The sequence below is a fragment of the Odontomachus brunneus genome, unplaced genomic scaffold (assembly GCF_010583005.1).
Source record: "Odontomachus brunneus isolate Ranch 3 - 2012 unplaced genomic scaffold, Obru_v1 Obru_scaffold_167, whole genome shotgun sequence".
NCBI lineage: Eukaryota > Metazoa > Arthropoda > Insecta > Hymenoptera > Formicidae > Odontomachus > Odontomachus brunneus.
In genome coordinates, this window is record NW_022639617.1 from 241,052 (window position 1) to 263,110 (window position 22,059).

At 39.7% G+C, this 22,059-nt stretch overlaps 1 protein-coding gene across 1 annotated transcript in view; it reads left to right on the forward strand.

Annotated features, from left to right (window-relative positions):
• Positions 1-1,586: 1,586 nt before the first annotated feature.
• Positions 1,587-22,059, forward strand: part of LOC116851197 (delta-1-pyrroline-5-carboxylate synthase) — a 75,221-nt gene continuing 54,748 nt past the window's right edge. The window contains exon 1 of the mRNA XM_032830390.1: positions 1,587-2,396. Coding sequence (XP_032686281.1) covers positions 1,602-2,396 — 795 coding nt within the window. The 5' untranslated portion in view covers positions 1,587-1,601. The remainder of the gene's footprint in view (positions 2,397-22,059) is intronic.

Below are 22,059 nucleotides of genomic sequence, written 5' to 3' on the forward strand. Positions count from 1 at the left end.
ATCCTTAATAAATTTTCGCGAAAGTTCCGCGAAAGATAAGTGCATATCGCTCTTTCTCACGCTTAAGTCACGACGATTCGTTATATCAGCCGAGAGAGGATTGTCGAGATTTCCACATGGCGTGTGTGCGTGACTTCGGAAATGGCAGAAGAAAAGTGTGAAAGCTTCCGTCTGGAAACGAACTGAAGGTCTCGAAGATCGAGACAGCCGATCAGGTGCCGCCGCGGTTATCCGAGCGCAAGGGAGAAATTGATTTCGCGTGATTCCAAATTCGCCAGCATTTCTCTCGAGTCGAGATCCTCTCAATCGGAAAAAAATTCTCCGACTTCCTTCCGTTGTTACCTTCGAGATTTATCGTCTCGAGAGCTCCGTAGTCGCGCTTTTAACGCAGTCAGCAGCGTATTATCGCTGCTTCCTCTTCGATGGAGGGAATTGCGAGCGCTCAGTTGCCTGTCGGACAAATGTAATTGCTCGCACTTCTCTCAACGACGCGATTCTCTCGATATCTTAATTGAAAGGCGCGGCCGAAAATAAATGACCGACGCTTACTCGCGGGGTGGGAGCCAGTTCTCGCCAGTTCTGAAACGATAATAGGTCCCGCCAATTTGCGAGATCTGGTGACTTATTTGGCGTCACTCTCTCTCGCGCGGCGCTTCTCGCCGTCTTTGTGCCGTCCGTATTAAGGTCTCGCCGTTGAAACGTAACGCGCGCGAACAATCGAGGCGAGGCGAGTCGGGATTGACGTTAATTGCGACGCGCTTTCCCCTGGACGAAGAACTTATTTAACGACCTTCCCCTACCGATTCAGCAGATCCCGGTGAGAGATCCCGCGGGTGGAACGGAAGAATCGGCCGGAGGAGATACGCAATGCCAGCCAGTCAGCCAGCCAGTCAGCCAGCCAGTCAGCCAGCCAGCCAGCCAATCGTACCGCGAAATTCCGCACCATTGCTGCCGTTGCTGTTGCTGCCGTCGCTTCCGCCGCTCGGCGAGAAGAAAGACACGACGTCGGGACGACCTCGAGTTCTTCTGCTCGCCGAGCAGCGAAAGGGGATCCTCGCGCGGAGGAAGAGCTCCGAGAAACGGTAGTCGCTTTGTCTCTCTGTCTCCAAACGGGGAGAGAATCCTCAGCGGATTCGCAGCAACCGCCTGAACGCCCTTCTATAGTCGAGGTTGAAGATCGTGTAGATGAGGGGATTGAGAGCGCTGTTGACGTAACCGAGCCACGTGATGAAGTACACCATCCTGTCCGACGGACAGCACGCCGGGCAAAACGGCACGATGACGTACATGAGGAAGAACGGCAGCCAGCAGACGACGAACACGCCCATGATAACGCCGAGGGTCCTCGCGGCGCGTCTCTCCTTCGACAACGAGATCCTCTGTCGCTCCTCGATGAACTGGTAGACCGTCGAGGTGGCGGCGGCGACGCCGGCGTTACCACCACGTCTGGCGGACGGGCCGGTGACACTGGCACTGCCGCCTATCGTCACCTCGGTCGGCTCGTCGTCGATCAGCGACGGCTTCGCCTGCAGACGCGGCGTCGAGCGCTCGTTGTGATTCGTCTCCGAGCTCACCGACTCCTCGGCGTCGTCGGTCTCGCGATGCCTGGTAGACTGCACCGGCCCGAGTCTGCTCTGCCGCGCCCGTTCGCGCAGCCTCCTGCGCGTCGCCAGGAAGATCTCCAGGTAGACCAGGCTCATCAGCAGCAACGGTATGAAGAACGAGCCCAGGGAGGAGTATATGACGTATCCCTGGCGTCTGGTGAGCTGGCACGGCGTGCCCGGCTCCAGCTCTTCCGGCCAGTCGTTCCAGCCGGCCAACGGCGGCGAGCTGATCGCACCCGAGAGGATCCACACGCCGGCGATCGTCGCCAGCACGCGCTTGAGGGTGCGCTTTTGCGCGTAGTTGATGGGGTCGGTGATCGCCCAGTAGCGGTCGAGGGCGATCGCGCACAGGTTGAGGATGCTGGCGGTGCAGCAGAGTACGTCGCACGTCAGCCACAGTTTGCACAGATGGATGCCGAAGATCCACTTGCCGAGCAAGAGGTAGGCTACGTTGAACGGCATCACGAGCAGCGCCACCGCGAGGTCCGCCACTGCCAGCGAGACGATGAAGAAGTTCTGCACGATGCGCAGCGGCCGGTACGTGAAGACGCTCAGGATCACCAGCGCGTTGCCGAACACCGTCGCCAGCACGAGGAAGCCGAGGGTCAACAGGGCCGCCACCGCCTCCCACGTCGGCAGATTCGAGCCGGTCTCCTCTTCCGGGACACCGCAGCCGCCCATCTCGTAGTCCTCCGACATCGTGCCGCCGGACTCGCCGCTCGCGTTCATGTCGTCCGGGCTGTTCTCTGCAAAGCCAAGTCGTTTATCATCGTGTGCGATCGTCAATCAACGGTGAGTCGGCTTTACTACGCTTTTACGCTCGCTCTTTCCCTGCCTCTTTTTCCGCCTCTTTTCATTGTAACGGTTATTTAGTATCTATGACTCCGATGGTTCATTGTTAGGAAAACAGACAGAACAGTCATCAAATTATCCCTCATCATTTGTCATTTTAATAGACATATATTATCTGAGATACAAGTCACATTTGTTCTCGTCTGTTTAGTTTAAATTAGTTGTGTCTCTATTACGAAAGTGGTGCTTTCGTAATAAAGCTTGCTTAACAGCAAGTTAAATGTGACAAACCATTTATTTCCATTACCGAGTTATTTATTACGTTCCGCGTCAACCAACTAGTTGTTAATAACCGGTATTAATATTTTGTTAAATTAGCGATACATTCTCTCAGTGCGCATTTAATAATCATTAGGGAAATAGTTGCAGGTCATTCCTCATCATTTGTCACTTCAACAGAGATATATTGTCTGAGAAACAAGTCATATTTGTTCTCGTTTATTTGTTGAATGTGTACAAAATTTGCCGTATGAGTGCAATTCATAATATTAGTTAACACGGTTTGTCGTCGGAACGGTCGGACGACCTTGGCGTGGTCGGACGAACGCCTGTGACACCGAACGGCGGTGGAAGAGCTCGCCGGTGTCCACGGGTTCTTTGCGGCTCGGTGCGATTGTCGGTGTTGGTGTGTGTGAGTGAGTAAAAGAGCACGTGGATCCCCCATGGCGCATTGCGTCCAAGCACCCGGGGGCTGCCAAAAAATTGGTGTCGACCCCGGGGCTTATTTGTATTATTTGCACCGGATGAGGAGGGGCAACGGTGGAGACGGGCATACATGGATAGCAGGTCTTAAAGGATAGCAACCTTTGACTTTGAGAGACTGAGGGCCGGTTTTTCCAACCTCTTGCTAAGCTAACTAACAGTTAACTCATACGTCTGTCTTTGTTTCTCCTTTAAATTAGGTAGAAACAGACATAAGATTTAACTGTTAGTTAGCTTAGCAAGAGGTTGGATAAACCGACCCTCAGGGTCGGTAAGCTAACTAACAGTTAAATCTTATGTCTGTTTCTACCTAATGGCACACAGAAAAACTTAAGCAGTAAGCAAATTGACCAATCAGTAGTTGATTCTTGGACGAAAGAAGATCAATAACTGTGATTGGTCAATTTACTTACTGCTTACGTCTTACTGCTTATGTTTTTCTATATGCTACCAGCTTGACAGCTGTACCATTTGGTACAGTAACATTGTTTCTCTCTGTAGTCGCCGTGCGCTCGGGATCGCGCCAGAGATGTCGCTTCCGAACGGCATCTCTGAGCGTTATCTAGGAAGAGGAGAGCATTATCTAGGAAGAGAGTGTCGTGAGCGTGGAGCATCAAGTAGCTCAGTGGTTTAGAGCAGTTGTCCAGCAAGCGAAAGACCCGGGTTCGAGTCCCCCGGCCTAGCAGGACCGCGCTCTCGATATTTTTCTCTTTCTGAAACGAAAAAGATACGCAGATCTTGAACGCACGGCGTCCCGCCGCCACCTAGTATGCCCTCCTCCTTCTATGGTGTTCTTCGTGTTTAATGAAAAAAACAAAAAATAATTTATTGAATTCTTGTTATACGCGGTGTGTCGTTAGCGGGCGCGGACTTACTTCTAATCTTACAGCTAAGCGCAAACTTACACCTAGACGCGAACTTACGACTAAACGCGACCTTACAACTAACTCGCGGCGCATTCGGGCGCCTGTCGCAGGCTTCCCACGTACGCTCGAAAACGGCGACGTGGACGAGTCCGGCGGTCGGTCGCGGCGCGGATGGTCTCGCGGCGGGTTGACGCGATCGGTTAGGCTGGTTGCCCTGGATGAGGGTGGCGTCGGATAAGGGCGCACGAGAGGATCCAGCGGGAGGGAGCCCAGAACTCAGGGCCCTTATTCTTGAAATAGTTGCGTATACGTAAGTTTTACTGCGCAGCTATTTTATGGTATGATTAAACCTGCACTGAGAGAAAAAAATAGTTGGAATAACTATAATCTCACTATATTTTGTAGTTCGTTTTGGCCTCAAACATATATTTATAGTTCATCTAAACATGAAGATATAGTAGAATAAACACAGATTTATAGTCACCATTTTATGACTCTATGTATATAGTAAAGCACTTTGAGAATATAATTACATGTACCTATATTTGCCAAATATTCCAATTGTATTGACTATATAAAATAGTTAATTTCTCTTACCATTCAATATTTGCTACCTTACTATATTTTTTATTTCAAATAATTATAATTCTTGGTAAAAATTTTACACGGGTCAGTTATACTATGCTAATATTGTAAATATTACAAATATTATGGTAACATTTACTATAAAAATTATATTCCTAACTATAATCTTTTTACTATGTCATTATAGTTCCAAATATCATATATTTTTCTCTCAGTGTGCGCAGTAAAACTTACGTATACGCAACTATTTCAAGAATAAGGGCACAGTGCTGGGATTCTATAACTCGTTATTGGAGTTAACGACAGTTTTGTTATCGTTGCGCAGTTTTTGTATACTGTAGAAAAGCTGCACAATAATAACGAAACTGTCGTTAACTCCAATAACGAGTTCCCAGCACAAACAGAATCCCAGCACAAGGCAGAGACGGTGAGCTCGCCACCTCTGTATCCCTCGGTTGCTGGTTTATTTCGTCTCGTGGTGCGGCCTTGAGAGTAGATGAGCGCACCTTTCCTCGCGGTCGTGTCTCTAGGAGGCAGGGAGGTCAGGAGCGCTTGACCGAGGCGCCACCTCTTGTTCCCAGACCTCTCGGATCGGTTGCGAGATGCTACGTCCGGGATGATGAGCGCATCTTTCCCAGTTGTAACGGTCTCAGGATAGCCGATGTGCTCACCGACTTCAGGACAGTCAAGATAGGCGAACGTGCTCGTGAGAGCAGCGGACGCCTCAGGATTGGTCGCTTATCGTTATCACGCTCCGCTTATATACCCGCCGGCTCGCAATTTCGGCACCTACGCCGTTCCCCCACTCGAGAGAACAATTGGCGGCGGTGTTAAGTAGTTTATTTGGCGCTTTGCGCCTGTTCTACGATCCGACTGATGTTCGGTCGGATCGTCGTGACGAGCTGAAAATGCCTCGTCATAACACCAAAAAATATAACGACAAACGTCGCAAGAAGATTGGTGCATTATCGCGCACAATTATTGTGCACCAATCCTCCTTGATTAATAACTAAACATTTACGTGGTCATTTGCAAAAAGGTAGAGAACTTTTTTGTTCAGTCTGATCTAATATATAAGCATACACACGGAAAAAAAAGATCTGCTACATATGGACAACTAACATTTGCTGTATTAGCCTCTTTTTCTTTGCTGCAGGAGCCAATTTCCTTGCTATGATAACAAGAAAATCTGCTCTTGCAACAAAAAAAGTAGCTAAAGCAGTAAATTATGTTTATTTGTCCATCTAGCAAATTCACTACGTTAACCACTTGTTGTAGGAGCAGATTTTCTTGTTATCATAGCAAGTAAAAAAAAGTAGCTAACATAGCGAATTATATTTAACTGTCCGTACACGGAGAAAAATAATTTTGCTCTTTTAGCAAAATCGTCATTGCTACTGCATATTCGTAGTGACATCAAAAAAATTTAGTTGACGTAACTAATTTTACAAATTATTTGTTATCAGAGCAGAAGTAGTTTCGTTGCCAGAAAAAATTGACTGTATTTGTTCTAATTACGTTAATTTGCTATTGATGCGAAATAATGTATCCTTAGCAAATTTAGTTGTTATCGGAGCAAAACTGCAATTGCTTACATAAATCCATCATGGTTCTAATAGCAAAATAATTTATTAATAGATTCAGTAAATTATATCCAGCAAATAGTGATTAGTACTCTTAGCAAATTTTTTTGCTATCCATATAATAACGAAAAGATTTTGCTAGATCAGCAGAAAATTTGCTGGGCCAGCAAATTACTTTTCTCCGTGTATATAGCAAATTAGTTTACTGCTGCAGCAAATTATTTTTTTTCGTGTACCGTATGGTATGTGATTCACAAATCTTCTTTGATTAATAACTTAGAATTTTACGTAGTTTTTCGCAAAATGGTAGATGAATTTTTTGTTTAATTGAACAAGAAATCGAAAGTAACAAATCATTCGTTCTTACACTAAGGGAAAAATGTATGATACTTGGAATTATAATGGCATAGTAAAAAGATTATAGTTAGGAATATTATTTTTATAATAAATTTCAGCATAATGTTTGTAATATTTACAATATAAGCATAGTATAACTGATCCATGTAAAACTTTTACCAAGAATTATGATCATTTGAAATAAGAAATATAGTTGCAAATATAGAAGGTTGCAAATATAGTTGCAAATATAGTAAGGTTGCAAATATTGAATGGTAAGAGAAATTAACTATTTTATATAGTCAATACAATTGGAATATTTGGAAAATATAGGTACACTGAGAAAAAAATTTATTAAATTTCAAAAAACGTTTGTTTGGATAGTACTGTAAAGATATTTGTTTAAATTAAGTAATTATTTTCCAAAATTAAATAAAAAAGTTTTAATATAAATTTGTTTCTTTAATTTTAGAAAATAATTACTTAATTTGAACAAATATCTTCACAGTACTATGCAAACAAACGTTTTTTGAAATTTAATAAATTTTTTCTCAGTGTATATGTAACTATATTCCCAAAGCGTGCTTTACTATATACATAGAGTAATAAAATGGTGACTATAAATTTGTTTTAATTTTGGTGACTATAAATCTATTTCTATATCTTTATGTTTAGATGAACTATAAATATATATTTGAGGCCAAAACGAACTATAAAATATAGTGAGATTATAGTTATTCCAACTATTTTTTTCTCTCAGTGTACTACGGGATTGTTTGCTGTCCCATATCAACAAATCACTTTTGTCGCGGGCACTGATATTTTGTTAGGCTAGCAAAGTTTTTTTCCCTTGATACATAGATTCATTTTAAACATGCAAGAATCAATCCGACGAGTATAGAACGACAGTGAGTGTAGAAAAAGCGTGTGTGTGCAATTCGAGCGACGTTCAGAGAACGTTCGAGCAAGCTCGATACGAGTCCCGCACGAGATCGCGCGGCCGCCCTCCTTGCACATTTCAGAGTAATACGATTGTGAACGACCGTGCTGCGTCGTCTGAAACGAATATTAATGCGAGCTCCGTTTCGACCGTGGAAATGTATTCGCCGATCCAATTCGCTTATTTCAACTGAACTTTTCGTCATCGCTGATAAGGAAGGAGTTAGGTTTAGCCAGACCGTATTGCGCCACTGAAAAGACACACGGGTATGTGTATGAGTGTGTGTGTGCACGTGAAAGCGATTTAAAAGTTTTAAGGAGTCCGCAATCTCCGCGAGCGAGTCACTCGCGAACGCGAATCAAAGTAATTTCCTGAGGAGCGATCGATCGGGTCATCGGAAGCCCCAGGTATTTCGTGACGATGTCATTTCGCGAGATGTCGCTTCTTTCATCGATGATCGTCTTCACTAATTATATTCTCCTCTTCTACTTCAAGGAGAGGTGCATTTTTTATTAACAAAACTAAAAAAGAAAAATTCCATAAGTAAAATAAATCAATTATCGACAATGAGATTGAATAATGCACTTTCGCATCATAACTCGTATTAAAAATCGATACTCAAAAATTGTCCCACGTGAGATGCTCGAATCTGAACTTACAGCTAAATTTGAGTTCTTTATTTGAGTTATAATATACACTGTAAAACATCTTGCGTACGCAGCACGTAAACAAATGTTCCAAAAAGTCCACTCTAAACTTTGTGTCAAAAATAACTCATTCATATGTTCATCTGTGTGTTATTTATATTAACTATTAGTCTATAATGTAAATAACGCACAAATGAACACATGAATGAGTTATTTTCGACACAAAATTTAGAGTGGACTTTTTGGAACATTTGTTTACGTACTGTGTACGTAAGATTTTTTACAGTGTATATGAAATGCTGTGTGCATTTGTAATCGCGATTTAGCTGAAAAACTCTAATCTAAATATCCACCCCTGAAGCACGTGTTAATTATTATTACTTGAAATTCCTCTCAAGCATGATGCGATTCATGATAACGAGACGTTATGCTTGGCTGCTCGAGAGATAATATGTGAAAATGCTTAACGACGCCGATGCGCATCGCGATACCAAGTTACCGTTTCTTCTCTTCCGCAACGAGGACGACGACGAGGGCGCGTTACAAGTCGCAGATCCGGCGCACTATTTTCTGCACGACAACGAGAGTTTTCCGCGAAAGAACGGAGAATATTTCCACCCTCGTGTGTATATGCGGGGATTTGCGCGACGAGCCCGCGCTCGCCCACGACTTCGTTGCGCTCCCGGCGCTGAAAACGTCGCCGATAATAAGATATACGGGGTCCTTAGGGCACGCATTCAGCGAGGTACCGTTCTATGGTGGAGAATGAAGGAACGGTCAAGCGCCAAACAGCGCCTGGTACGATAACGAGGTGGAATGTGCGATTCCGCAATTTCCCGGACTTGTGCTTTCCGGACTCCGTCTGGACGCTCTCTCCGATATCGCGCCGTTAAAGAAACCGTCTGGCTCGGCAGAATCTTGCGAAGTTTATCCACTTTGATCGAAATACACATCGCCACCACACAAGATACTTATGGTGATGCAACTATGCTGCTTACAACTGAATTAAGGGGAGAGTCAGATTGCCTGAAAATCGTGCTTGTTCTTTCACAATTTTTTATGACAAACTGAATGAATATGCAAAAGTATTATTTTGACGTGTATTTACACAACATATAAAAAGAAGAAAAATATAATTTTGATGATCAAATACTCAATATAAGTGTGTGGTACATGCAGTTAAAATAGATTTTGTTTTTCTTTTCAAGGTCGTCATTTTGCAGTAATATCTTGACTCTCAGTGGTTCAATTAAACTGAATTTTAGATAGAAAATTTCCGTAAGCTTGTCGTTATCGTGTGAACCATTGACAAACTCGTGAAAATATTTAATTTTGAAATATTAATTTTTTTACTATCAAAGAACTGAAAATTTAATAATATTCCATTAAGATATTTGCAATTTTGTTAACTTTTACTCAGTTTCTATTATAGTGGTTCACACGATAACGACAAACTCACGGATATTTTCTATCTAAAATTCAGCTTAATTGAATCACCGAGAGTCAAGATATTACTGCAAAATGACGACCTTGAAAAGAAAAACGAAATATATTTTAACTGCATACCATACACTTATATTGAATATTTGATCATCAAAATTTTTCTTCTATTTATATGTTGTATAAATACACGTCAAAATAACACTTTCATATATTCATTCAGTTTATCACAAAAAATTGTGAAAAAACAAACACGATTTTCAGGCAATCTGGTCCTCCAGTCTCCTTAAAAGAGATAAGACCTGTACGATCGAATACTAGATGTTCGTGCAAATAAATTAGAGTGGGAGTACAATAATGTTTGACAGTGTCCAATTTATTTGCACGAACTCCTAGCATTTGCTCTTATAGGCCTTATCTTTCTTAATCAAGCTATTTACCTTCAGAACTCTGGATACACATGTTTAGTTCATTAACTGAATATTTTCTCTCATGTTGCACCGTACATGTTTTTCTTCCGTGTGGGGAAACCACAGGGGGAATTGCTGCGTCGCAATCTCTCGGGATACCGAAGTCCATACAATAGCCCTCGTCCACGTTGCTGCCAAAGCAGCCACGCTGTTATCGAGTCGCGTTTGATTAAACCGATCGCGGAGAACTTCCGTAACGACAGCGTAACCGTGGTCTTGCGACTTGGCGAAGTTATTACGATTCAGCCCGGCAAAGGAGCATTCTCCATTTTGCCGGAGCGTCTATTCGCTGGTAAGAGTAAGAGAGACATCACCGGTCGCTTCCAGATAGACATTATCGCGCTCCATTTACCTGCGCGAGGCCACACTACTGATTACCTGAATTCAGGCGGCGAGTTATTAATAAACGCAGCGAATAACAAACACAGCGGATTGACCCTTTCGCATCCGTCGTTGCCCTACACTTACTTCGAATCGATCCACACGCCAGACTAATCGATGTTTTTCGCCGCCAAACTGTCAAACGTTCTTGGCAACTTTGTCTCTCATAATTCCAGGCGAAACTTTAATCTTATCACTTAGTTATAATAAAAACTAATAAATTGTCGGCGCTTGTCGTTCCTCCACTTCGACATTGGCTGTAAATAACCGTAGTTCACTAATATTGCATTTACTTATTATAAAAGTGAACTATACAAAATATTCTCGTGCATTATTACGATGTATGAAGTAGAAAATTATTATTATGCAGAATATAGTTTGCACTGAAAATAATTCAGCATATCAAAAGATTGTTTCTCTGAAGCAACATTTTGATTTTTCCAAAATGGTTGATTGAAAAATTATGAAAAAAATCAGATATCATCTTTACATTATTAAGAACAATGGAGGAAAAATTCTTTTTGCAAATAGAATCAATTTGGGGTTGAAAAGGTTAACACGAGAGGCGGCAGCGCGCAGTCAGACGTTATTTGCGCGCACACATATATACTACACACACACACACACATAAATTCTACATCCTTCGCACACGCAACGTCGCGCTTTACCTTCCAAGAAATCGCCTGCTAACATTGAAACTTCCTAATGGTTAACGCGCGAAACTTATTAATCATCACGCGACTGGGCCGTCGAGTCTCCGGCGGATGCGCGCCGAGTTCCCCATGCAACTTCTTTGCCGAATAACGCGAACACTCCCGCGTCCCTGAAAATGTCGTTTTTCCGCACACCCACAAAAATATTATTCCACTGTTAAGAAGAACGATTACTCGGTTTACTTTCCTCCTTTTAAAGGATATTTTCTTAATAACAGTCTTAAAATAAACTGAGGGAAAAATTATCTTAAAATCAGCAAATATTTCTTTGATGCCATTAATATATTTATTTAAACCTAAATTCTCTTTATTTAAACCAAATATTGGTTACTTAAATCAGGTAAACAATATTTGATTTAAAGAGAATTTAGATTTAAGTAAATATGTTAACAGCACCCATCAAAGAAATACTTGTTGATTTTAAGGTAATTTTCCCCTCAGTGTACTCACCACCAATTTTAGCAAAGGTTGTTATCATGTATTCAAGAGAAGAACTTATTCTCTTCACTACACTATGAGAGAAAAAGCATCTAAAAAATAAAAAAAATGTTTATTCGCTGTGAAACTAATAACATATACTCACACTAATATAAAATATTTTTCAGTAAGAAAATATATATTTCCTTAAAACACTAGCTTTTCACGAAAACAATTTGTTCTATTTAAATAAAAGAATTTAGACTTAAGTAATTAGTAAATATGTTATTAGTGCCCATCAAATAAATATTGTTTATATGTTGGAGATATTTTTTCTCTCACAATATAGAATATTATTTTAAATTATAGAATAGTATGTTATATTAGTATAGAATATTATATTAAATTTTACTAAAGAAAAAGTTCGACTCTATGTAGTGAGCAAACCTAATTTTTTCCTCAATTTAATATTCTTGATTAAAGTGCTAAACTTCCTTGGATTTAGAATTTGCTTCGAAATTCTGATGATAAGCTTGTGAGACACTTGAGAAACAAATAACATTCGCTTGAAAATTCAATATACATCTTCCTACGTGCACGGTTCGGTTGACCGTGCCGCTGGAAGTTTTCGCGAAAAAGAGGGAAATAAGCGGAAGGAATATAGTTACTTGTCGAACATCGGCGCGCGCGGTCCCGATAATCTGATTATAAACTCCATCGTAGCCCACTCCCAAGGGGTTCGCACCTCTAACCGAATTGCGAGTAGAACGCGCAGAATGATCGCGTGAAAAATTGGGAAATTTTCCTAAAGAGAAATTGCGTAGCCCGGGCTGCTGATGGTGGAGCTCGATGGGAGGTGTTCAGGATGAGTTAAGAGGACGTGTCCGCCGACTGGTCACATAAATCCTGCGCTCGGAATTTCGCGAGCCGGGACGACAGCTTATATATTTTTCGTCGGTATCGCGTCACGTGAGATAAATTTCGCGCGAATCGATAAATTCCCTTCTACGTGCCGCGGCGCGATATAACGTGACGCCCCGGCAGCCTTATGCGCTTTCCGCGCACGAATCCGAGTGGCAGGAACGGGCGCGACCGAGAATCCTGCGTCCTCGAGCCGCGATTACACGTTTCCGCGACATTTCGCAATCGATTACGCGCACTATTTCGCCGGAATGCATTTATTTTCGCACGCGACGGGGAGCGAATCCCAGCGAGATGACGATTATGCGAAACGCGAGACTCGTCCCGATCGCGTCGGCTAACCTCTCGTTTCGCTAATCGCTTTAATCTGTAACAGGGTGAACCACACAGTTATTGTTATCTCCTTGATCATTGATATTCTAGACAAACCTGCTTTTTTATGCGCGACTACACTGAGAAAAAAATATCGAAAAAATAAACATTTATAAGAAACTAATGTATAATAGAAAACATATAACATTCACTTGAATTTAAATTTTTTTAGTCAAATGGATTAAATAATTATTTTTTTGTAAAGGATTATAATTTTGAGAAAATATACATCTTATTTGAGCAATATTTTATATTAATATAAGTAAATATATTATTAATATTATATATTTTATATATATACATATATATATATATATATATATATTAATATTATTATATTAATATTATATATGCTTTATTATTTGTATTATTATTTTATATTATTACTTTATATTATTAATAATATATATTATTATATTATTAATATTATAAACTCTTACCGGTGTGCGTATGAATATTTCTAATTTCTTAGAATATTTTTTTCTCAATGTAGCATTGCAATTAAGTTTCTTGCCTGCACACAGAAAAATATAATTCTACTGCTAAGAAAAGTACACAATTTACTTTTCTCCTTTACATAATAATTACTTTCTCTTAATAATTTATAATATTACAACCGAGACCGCGCATAATTAGTAATTATTAAGCTAATTATCATATGCTCCAAAGAAGCATTTCGCTTTACAAGAACTTATATAAAACTTTGTGGAAGGATAAATTGATTCGATTCTATATAACAAGCAAATAGAATTTTTGTTTAAATTTCATATTCTCTTAATTAAAATGTTAAACTTACCAGAATTCAGAATGTTCTTGAATTTTTTTGGTTTTTTGTACTTATAATAAATTTATGATAAATTTGCGGATGCATAAATTCATAAAATATTTGAAACATCTCCTTGAATATAGTGTGTATGCATTTTATGACTCTTAAGGAGACCTTTGCAACTGAAACTGTAGACAGCTTCCTCTAGCCGCGAGAAAAAGTAAGAAATAAACCTACCAAAAAAAGATACACTCATATTTCTTTCTAATTTGGCACAAATGTAGAAGTACAAAAAATATTTAGGTCATATTTTTTCATTTTGACTTACTTTAAGTTTCACGGGCAGCTTATAGCTTTTTAATGTTCTCATTCCTATTATCAACAAAAATGCATAAGAAATAAAATTGAATACAAGATATAGTTAAATAATTTTAACAAAATCGGCATAGCTGAGACGCGAACCATTCTAAATTTCTTTAGCCGAGATATTTCTCCAATCGAAATATTTCAAATCTGTGCTAAATTAGTCAAAAATGGTTCGAATCTCGGCCAAACCGAGAAATTATTTGTATAAATAATTTTTTTCAACTTTTTACATGTTTTACACGTTTTACATGTTTTGTTTAAACATTTTATTATTTATACAAATAATTTTACACATTTGACAAATTTCTTTAGCCGAGATTCTAACTGAAATATTTCAAACCTGTGCCAAATTAGTAAAAAATGATTCAAATCTTGGCCAAACCGAGAAATTATTTGTATAATTTTTTCAACTTTCTACATATTTTGTTTAAGCATTTTATTATTTATACAAATAATTTTACACATTTGACTTCATATGCATAGTCAGCTAACCAAAAACGCCTATTCAATTTTATTTCTTATGCATTTTTGTTGACGATAGGAGTGAGAAAAAGCTATAAACTGCCAGTGAAACTCAAACTGGGCCAAAATGAAGAAATATGATCTAAATATGTTTTGTATTTCTACATTTGTGCCAAATTAGAAAGAAACCGGAGTGTACCTTTTGGGTAGGTTTACTTGTAAGTTTTTTTCAGTCAGTGATCAAGGAGGCTGACATTAACTGTGCGAATTATTCTAATTACAATGAAATAAGAAAGGAAGAAGAAAAAAAGAGATCGAAACCGTCGAGAGGAGGGGATAACGGCTCGCGGCGATAAAAAGAAGAAAATAATTTCGCAATCGACCCGGTGTCACTCCATTATGGAGTTCCAGTTTACTCAAACTTATACCCGGAATATCCCAATTAAAGTACGTCAGTTACGGCAGCTCCGTTGTTTCTGAGTTTTGATTACAACAGGAAGTGCAATCGATTCCAATTCCGAAGTCCGGCTCGAATAACATCCCCGATATTGCATTGTTGCTCGGTCCTACTCGGATGATCTCCCCCGTAGATCGCTCGCCGTTCATCCGAACTAAACAAACTCTTCGTCTTTTTCGGCCTCCCTTAACGACTGTCGTCGTTCCTAATGTTTTCCCTTCATTGTCTCGCAGCGCGCGATCCGCCGGAGTAGTTTCTTATTTAAAGAAGAGAGAGGGGTATGTAAAGCGCCGCGTTTTCTCGCGCATTCAACGCTAATATAGCTCTCTATATACTTTCTTTATGACGAACATAAAACGATAATGCGCTCCCAGCGTGAAACACTCTCCTCGTATCCGATGTTAAATGCAACGTCTTTGCGTTCGCAAAGCAAGGCATCGTCAACGGCTGATTCGCAGGTAGACATCAACACCAAGATAAAAGTACCATTGCCCGGACACGCACCTGACAATCCTGGACATTCTTATTGTTTTTGTCTTTAAATACGGATATTTATAAACTCTTGCGACATAAAATATATATATTCTATGTTGAAAGTATAAATATTCGTGTTTTAGTTCCTAGTCTCCTCCTAGCCGCGGAATTTTTAATTGACGACGTTAGAAGAAAACTATAAACATGATAACTCTTACTACATTAATAATCATCTTTACTATATTTTATTATAATTATATTATTATAATTATATTATTATAATTATATTATTATAATTTTCGTAATAATGCCAGTCTATTCCCTGAAATTCCTTTGTAATTTTCTGCAATATTCTCTCCGTGTGACAGTAACTTCACTATGATGAAAGTTGCATGTCTTGAGTGACTCGTGTGACACGTATATTTATTACACAGGATAACGAAATAGAAACACAAGAGAGATATGAAAAAAAAATTGATGGAAGTTCACACAAAAAGATATCTTAAAATATAATGTGAAGAAGTAACTTTGAGCGGATCTCCTGTTGCATCAGTATAACGCAGAATTCACATTATTGTATCATGTAAATGTAATTAATTCAACACAGTATTTTTTCCCGATAAATATAATTAATAGAATTGTGAAGTTTCCATTATATCAACTGTCTCACGTCGTGACGACCTCATGGAGGTCTATCTGGGTGTTCTATTTGGCTGTTAGCATGCGTCATCGACTTCACCTGTAAATCGAACTCTTGAAATTCGCTGCTAGCATTTCGACAGCCTACGAAGCGTTAACCGCACCCGAGACCCTCCTCTGCGCCTTTGTCTCCTGATGGCGATCAATGGGGTGAACAATTGGCATGAACGCGAGATGACACTTGTCGAATATTTGGCCGCTATCAGTGTCCGTAATCGAGAATGGGGTCGGATCTTTGTCCCGTCGGTGATATTTCTCGAAAAGAATTCCTCTGGTAAGAATATCCAGGAGAGTTGCAATTTAAAAATTCCTGTTTCCCGGAGGGTTTAGAAATACTTCCGTGAGGGCGGAATCAACGGTATACTGATTTTTTTTCTTCTTTCATACAAATATAGTTTCGAAAAATTCCCATTGTAATCACGACAAAACTCGAGTCGAAATTTTGATCCTATGTTGAACCTTAAATTCTACACCGCAGTAGGAGCTAAGATAGCAAAGTAAGTTTAATTCTAATAATATAATTTACTCCTATTTTGACTCTGATGATGTCTGAAATATATGCAACAAATAAAATGTACATTTTGTGTGCTATTTGACGTTTCTGTTTCGTTATTTATTAAATATTTATTTAAATATAATTATTCGTAAATATATTATATCGTTATTTTTTAAATATTTCTATAAAATACATATATTCTATATAGGAGCTAAAGCTTCAATAGAGGTTCGCAACTGAATGAACCTACTTTGCTTCCTAAGATCTTACTATTATACAACCTACTTTGACGCTAAAGGAAACGAAAGCGGAAATTTCAAACATCATTAGGATCAAAGTAGAAGTACATTATATCATTAGAATTAAACCTACTTTGTTATCTTAGCTTCTACTGCGGTGTAGAATTCAAGGTTCAACATAGGGTCAAAATTTCGACTTGGGAGATAACAGATATACATCAACTTCTTTTGATTCTGTTTAACTTACTCGATTCGAAATTTTGATCCTACTTTCAGCCTCACTATTCCATTCAATATCTATTTTGATATTTTAAAGCCTATAATAAAACCTAATTTGATGCTAAAGGAAGAAAGGAAAGGGAAATTTCGGGCATCATCAGAGTCAAAGTAGAAGTAAATTGTATCATCAGAATTAAACCTGCACTGTAAAAACTGATGTGTTAAATTTAACATTTTATGTGTCCCAAATTATCCACTCTCATTTATGTGTACATTTAACACGAAACAAATTTGGTAAAAAGTAACACACATAACATATAAAAAATTCACACAAGAATTTAACACTTGAATACCGTCAGGAATTTTTTCACAGTTTGTGTGAAATTGATATATGTATAATATTAAATTAACTAAAATAAAACGTTAATTTAACATTTGAGAGAAGTATTAATCTACGGTTTTGATAAAATGAAAATGTTAAATTGATATAATCTATGTCTGACATATTAAATATGTCAATTTAACACAACCTGTGATTCTAACGGTATTCAAGTGTTAAATTCTTGTGTAAATTTTTTCCATATTATGCGTGTTACTTTTTAACACATTTATTTTATGTTAAATTTACATAAATGAGAGTGGATGATTTGGGACACATGAAATGTGTTAAATTTAACACATCAGTTTTTACAGTGTACTTTGCTAATTTAACTGCTACTGCGTGTTGTAGAATTCAAGGTTTAATATGGTGCGAAAATTTCGACTCGGGGTATTGTTGCACGGCGATCTTTCGCGAAAATTGAAAAGCACTCGACGCGCATCGGTCGCCTACGTGGGGCCGAAAGGATATCTGACATTTCGGCTCGCTAAATGCATCGCTTCATTGTCGAGCCGCTGATTCGCAGCACCAATATTTGAAGAATACTTCGAATAACGAGCCCAGTTTGTCCGCAAATATTGTGACGTAATTAAAATCGGCGACTGCGTATTCGCGTTCCGCGGGGAGGGAACGCAAAACGAGAGAATCTGCTAATAAACGAGACCTCCTCGTCTTCGATCGTGCGCGAACACGATATCGGACGCTCCCATAGACACGATACAAAGAAATCACCGTCGATTGTGCTCACGGCAAACAAAATTAAGGCGCAATTGGCTCCGGTAGTGAGCCACAAACCGGAAGGAAGGAAGTTTCCGGCGGAGTAATCTAAAATAATTGGGTCTACCCGGCCAAGTCGTTAATTTCTTCTTTCACCGAGTGCATTGCGACGTTTTCCTGATGTACGATCTTTCGACCGGCGACTCGTTACGATACGGCACGACGCGATTCCTGAATAGAAATTTACTCATTTTCCAATCAGTTAATCTGGTTCGTGTGAAGTGATGCTATCGCGTCCTAATTGCTAACAAAATCTTAATCCTTATTATTAATAAGCTCCTGATTGCCACATTGCGTTACATGACTTGTCAGAACCGAATAACGTCATCCTGTTCAAACCAAGTGTATTGGTAACAGTGCGAAGGGAAGGTCTTCCTCTTAGCGGCCATTTTTTAGCAATGCATTTGTCATGTGTATGTATATATTCAAGTATCTCCCGACACACATATAAAACGCATTATGTGTGTGTGTCGGGAGACACTTGAATATACAAAGGCCTATATTCTGAATCCTTTTTTATCTATAAAAGTGCTTCTAAAAGAGGCTTAGAAGCCACCTGGTTGGCTGAGAAGTAACATTTAGAAGGCACTTTTATCGATAAAAGAGGATTAAGAATATGGGCCAGAGTGTCAGAGTTTTGCGATATTCGCAATAATAGTCGAGATATTAGTTAAAAAAGATTGGTGATCACGCGCAATATGGTAGATGGCGCCGTCTGCCGTTGTATACTTATACATTAAGTCAAACTGAACAAAAAAGTCCTTTACCATTTTGTGACCACATTTTGTGACCACATAGATTTGTAGATATTATTATATTAATTAAAGAAAATTTATGCATTATGGTATACAATCATATATATAATAATTTTCTTTAATATTTAAAAATCTATGTAGTAACTTGCAAAGCAGTAGAGGATTTTTTTATTATTATTATTTTATTATTATTTATTATTATTTATTATTATTTATTATTATTTATTATTATTATTATTATTATATTTATTATTTATTATTATTTTTTTTTTATTTTTTTATGATTAAAATCTCGACTATTATTGCGAATATCGCAAAACGGCACTGGACTTTCTTGCTCACCTTAATCCGTTCTACGTTCTCACAAAGGATCATCATGGAGGTCTGAGATACCTTGTATACACACATACACAAGTGCATGGCTCAAAAATGACCGCTAATAGGAAGACCTTCTCTTCGCACTGTTACCAGTCCACGGATCTTGGTTCAAACCAGATAGCTGATTGATCAGGACCAATTTGATCAGGACCATGGAGTATTCAAGCAGCACAAGTTTCCAAAAGACGTGTAAGAGACGCTTAAACAAAATAGAACGTCTTTTTTGAACATCTTAATTATTAAAGATGCTGAAATGAATGATTAACTCCAAGAATGTAGATCGATATCGTAATTTCACTATTCCATTCAACAGCTACTTTGATATTTTGAAACCTATAATAAAACCTATTTTGACGCTAAAAAAAGTTAAATTTCGGACATCAAAGTAGGAGTAAATTGCATCATTAGAATTAAACTAATTATTTTGCGCTGTAGAATTCAAAGTTTTATATAGATCCAAAATTTCGACTCGGGATAGCAACCATATTTAGGCAAGTGATATCCTTAGTTTCCCAATAGCCGGTTTTCCAATAGCAGTTTAAACTTGGATTCAAGTTTAAACTCTATTCTAACAATGCGTTTGTTTTGTTTAAACAGAGTTTAAGTGGAAATCTAAGTTTAAGAAACTATCATTGAAAAACCTTAGTGTTTTCTCCGTGATTCGCAAGGAATTTTGAGCATGGTTTTCCTCGCTTCTGACGTCATCAGGCCAATATAGCCGCGGTGACTGATTAGGAACCCTAAGGCATCTCTTACAAGTTCGTAAAAGCAAAGTGCAAGTTTGTAAGAGCCAGCGCAAGTTTGTGCTGTCCCGGGGAGATTTCCGCTCGTGTTCTGAGTTGAGCTGAATGGCGAAAGACTCACTTGTCAATCCAGGGCCGGTCTCTTCCTCTATCGCGAGATTGTCAAAGGTCACATGGCGCGTCACATTTTGATCCCCTCGCCACGCTTACGACGATCGACGGCCGATCGGCTGATTCCAGCAAGGATCGCGGCTCGAGTCGGTCATTGGTTCCCACGGATTGTTACACCATTGGTTCCCACGAATTGTTACACCACCTGCAAGCAGAGGGGAAGAGAGAGGCGCGATCGTTGCGTATCCGATAGTCTCGATTCGACGAGTGAATACATTCGTCGAAATTAATTTCACCGCCGCGGGACGGTTTAATCGCGCCACACGTAACATAACGAATTGCGAGGGAGAAGGCTCATTTTCTCCCTCGATAAACATTCCGTGTAGGATTTAGGAGTCGCGTAGCGCCGCGAAATATTCGAACGTTTAATTCGCGAGCGCTCCTGAATCTCATTTTATCACGCGCCACCGATTTCTGCTGCATCAATTTCTCTCCTCCCTGTACGCACGTGTGTGTGTGTGTGTGTGTGTATGTGTGCGTGTGTGTGTGTGTAACAAATAAAAATAAAAAGACGCCCTCGGCTACTGTAATATTCGCACGAACGCAATAAAACGGAACGCGTAAATACGCAGCAAATGCTGCATCGAAAGTTTGCCCAATCTTTTCTCGCCGTGGACGCGAGAGGATTTTACCGCACTCGGGACGAGGGAAAATTTAATTCGGGACTTAACCCAGTTCCGCAAGAATGTACGCGGTGGGTTTATTGGTATACACACACATACACACGTACTTACGGCTTGCGCTTGCGACAGAGATACTCCGCGATAGCAAACTTATGCCGTGAAAGCGGCCGCGGCAAATAGCACCGCAATGGGGACCGATCAGATTCAGGTGTGGGGTCGTGCTATTTTGTACATTTCGCGGGAGCAAGTCAGTGATAAAAGTTCCGTGCGGATTTAGCCAGCGGTAAAAGCCGTTTCGCATCTCCCGCGTGGAAGCGCGTCCACCGTTGTAAAATCGCGGCAGAAAACGGGGGGGAGGATCGTGCCGGACGAGCGTCGCGCCGAGAAATCCGAGCATTATAAATTAAACGGAGAAAATTGCATCTCCCGTGCACGGCAATACGAAAAAAAAAGAGGAAAAATAGCGAAAATAGACGTATATTTGCGCTTTTTAACTTCGCGGCGTGCTCGCGCGTGTCCGTTATATTTACAAAACGTTTCCCGCTACTTTGTCCTCTCTGACTCTCTCTCTCTCTCTCTCTCTCTCTCTCTCTCCACCTCTCTCCCTTCCTCGTAGGAAAGAAATTATTTGTTTGCTTTAGCCCGTAATACCGATTTACGTACGAGGTGAAGAATACCTAGGAAGTACCGAGAAATTCTGAACGTACAAAAATATCGAGGTGACTGCTGAAAAATGACGCCAGCGTGCTAAACGAGTTTTTGCGCTAACATTCGCGTAACCGCCATTGTAATTGAACATCTGAAAAGATGTAATCTCATTCTTAGCAGAATCCTCCGAATCCTAAAGGATTTCCCTCTTATGTGTAGCCCGAGAGGATTTTTCTCCGACCGAAGAAGAAAAACATTCTAAGTAGAATACTTTTAAAGTTGGAGGGAAATTTCGTCCTTTATACACGGATCTTGCTGGTCGCGCATAACACGGTTTTGTGTGAACATATTGACTCAAAAGAATGATTCAAAAGAGAAAAAGTTGTTCAAGAGAAAAAAAATTACACCCAAAAAAATGCAACCCCGGCTCTTATCTTGCGAGTCTTGTTCTTAATAGGATTTTCTTCGAGCGAGAGGACATTCTGCTTCAAGTGAACGTGTTCACTCTTGATTTAGAAAGAAAAAAGTTAGATTTTCAAAAGTTAAAATTTCAAATTAATAGTCCACTTCATTAAAAG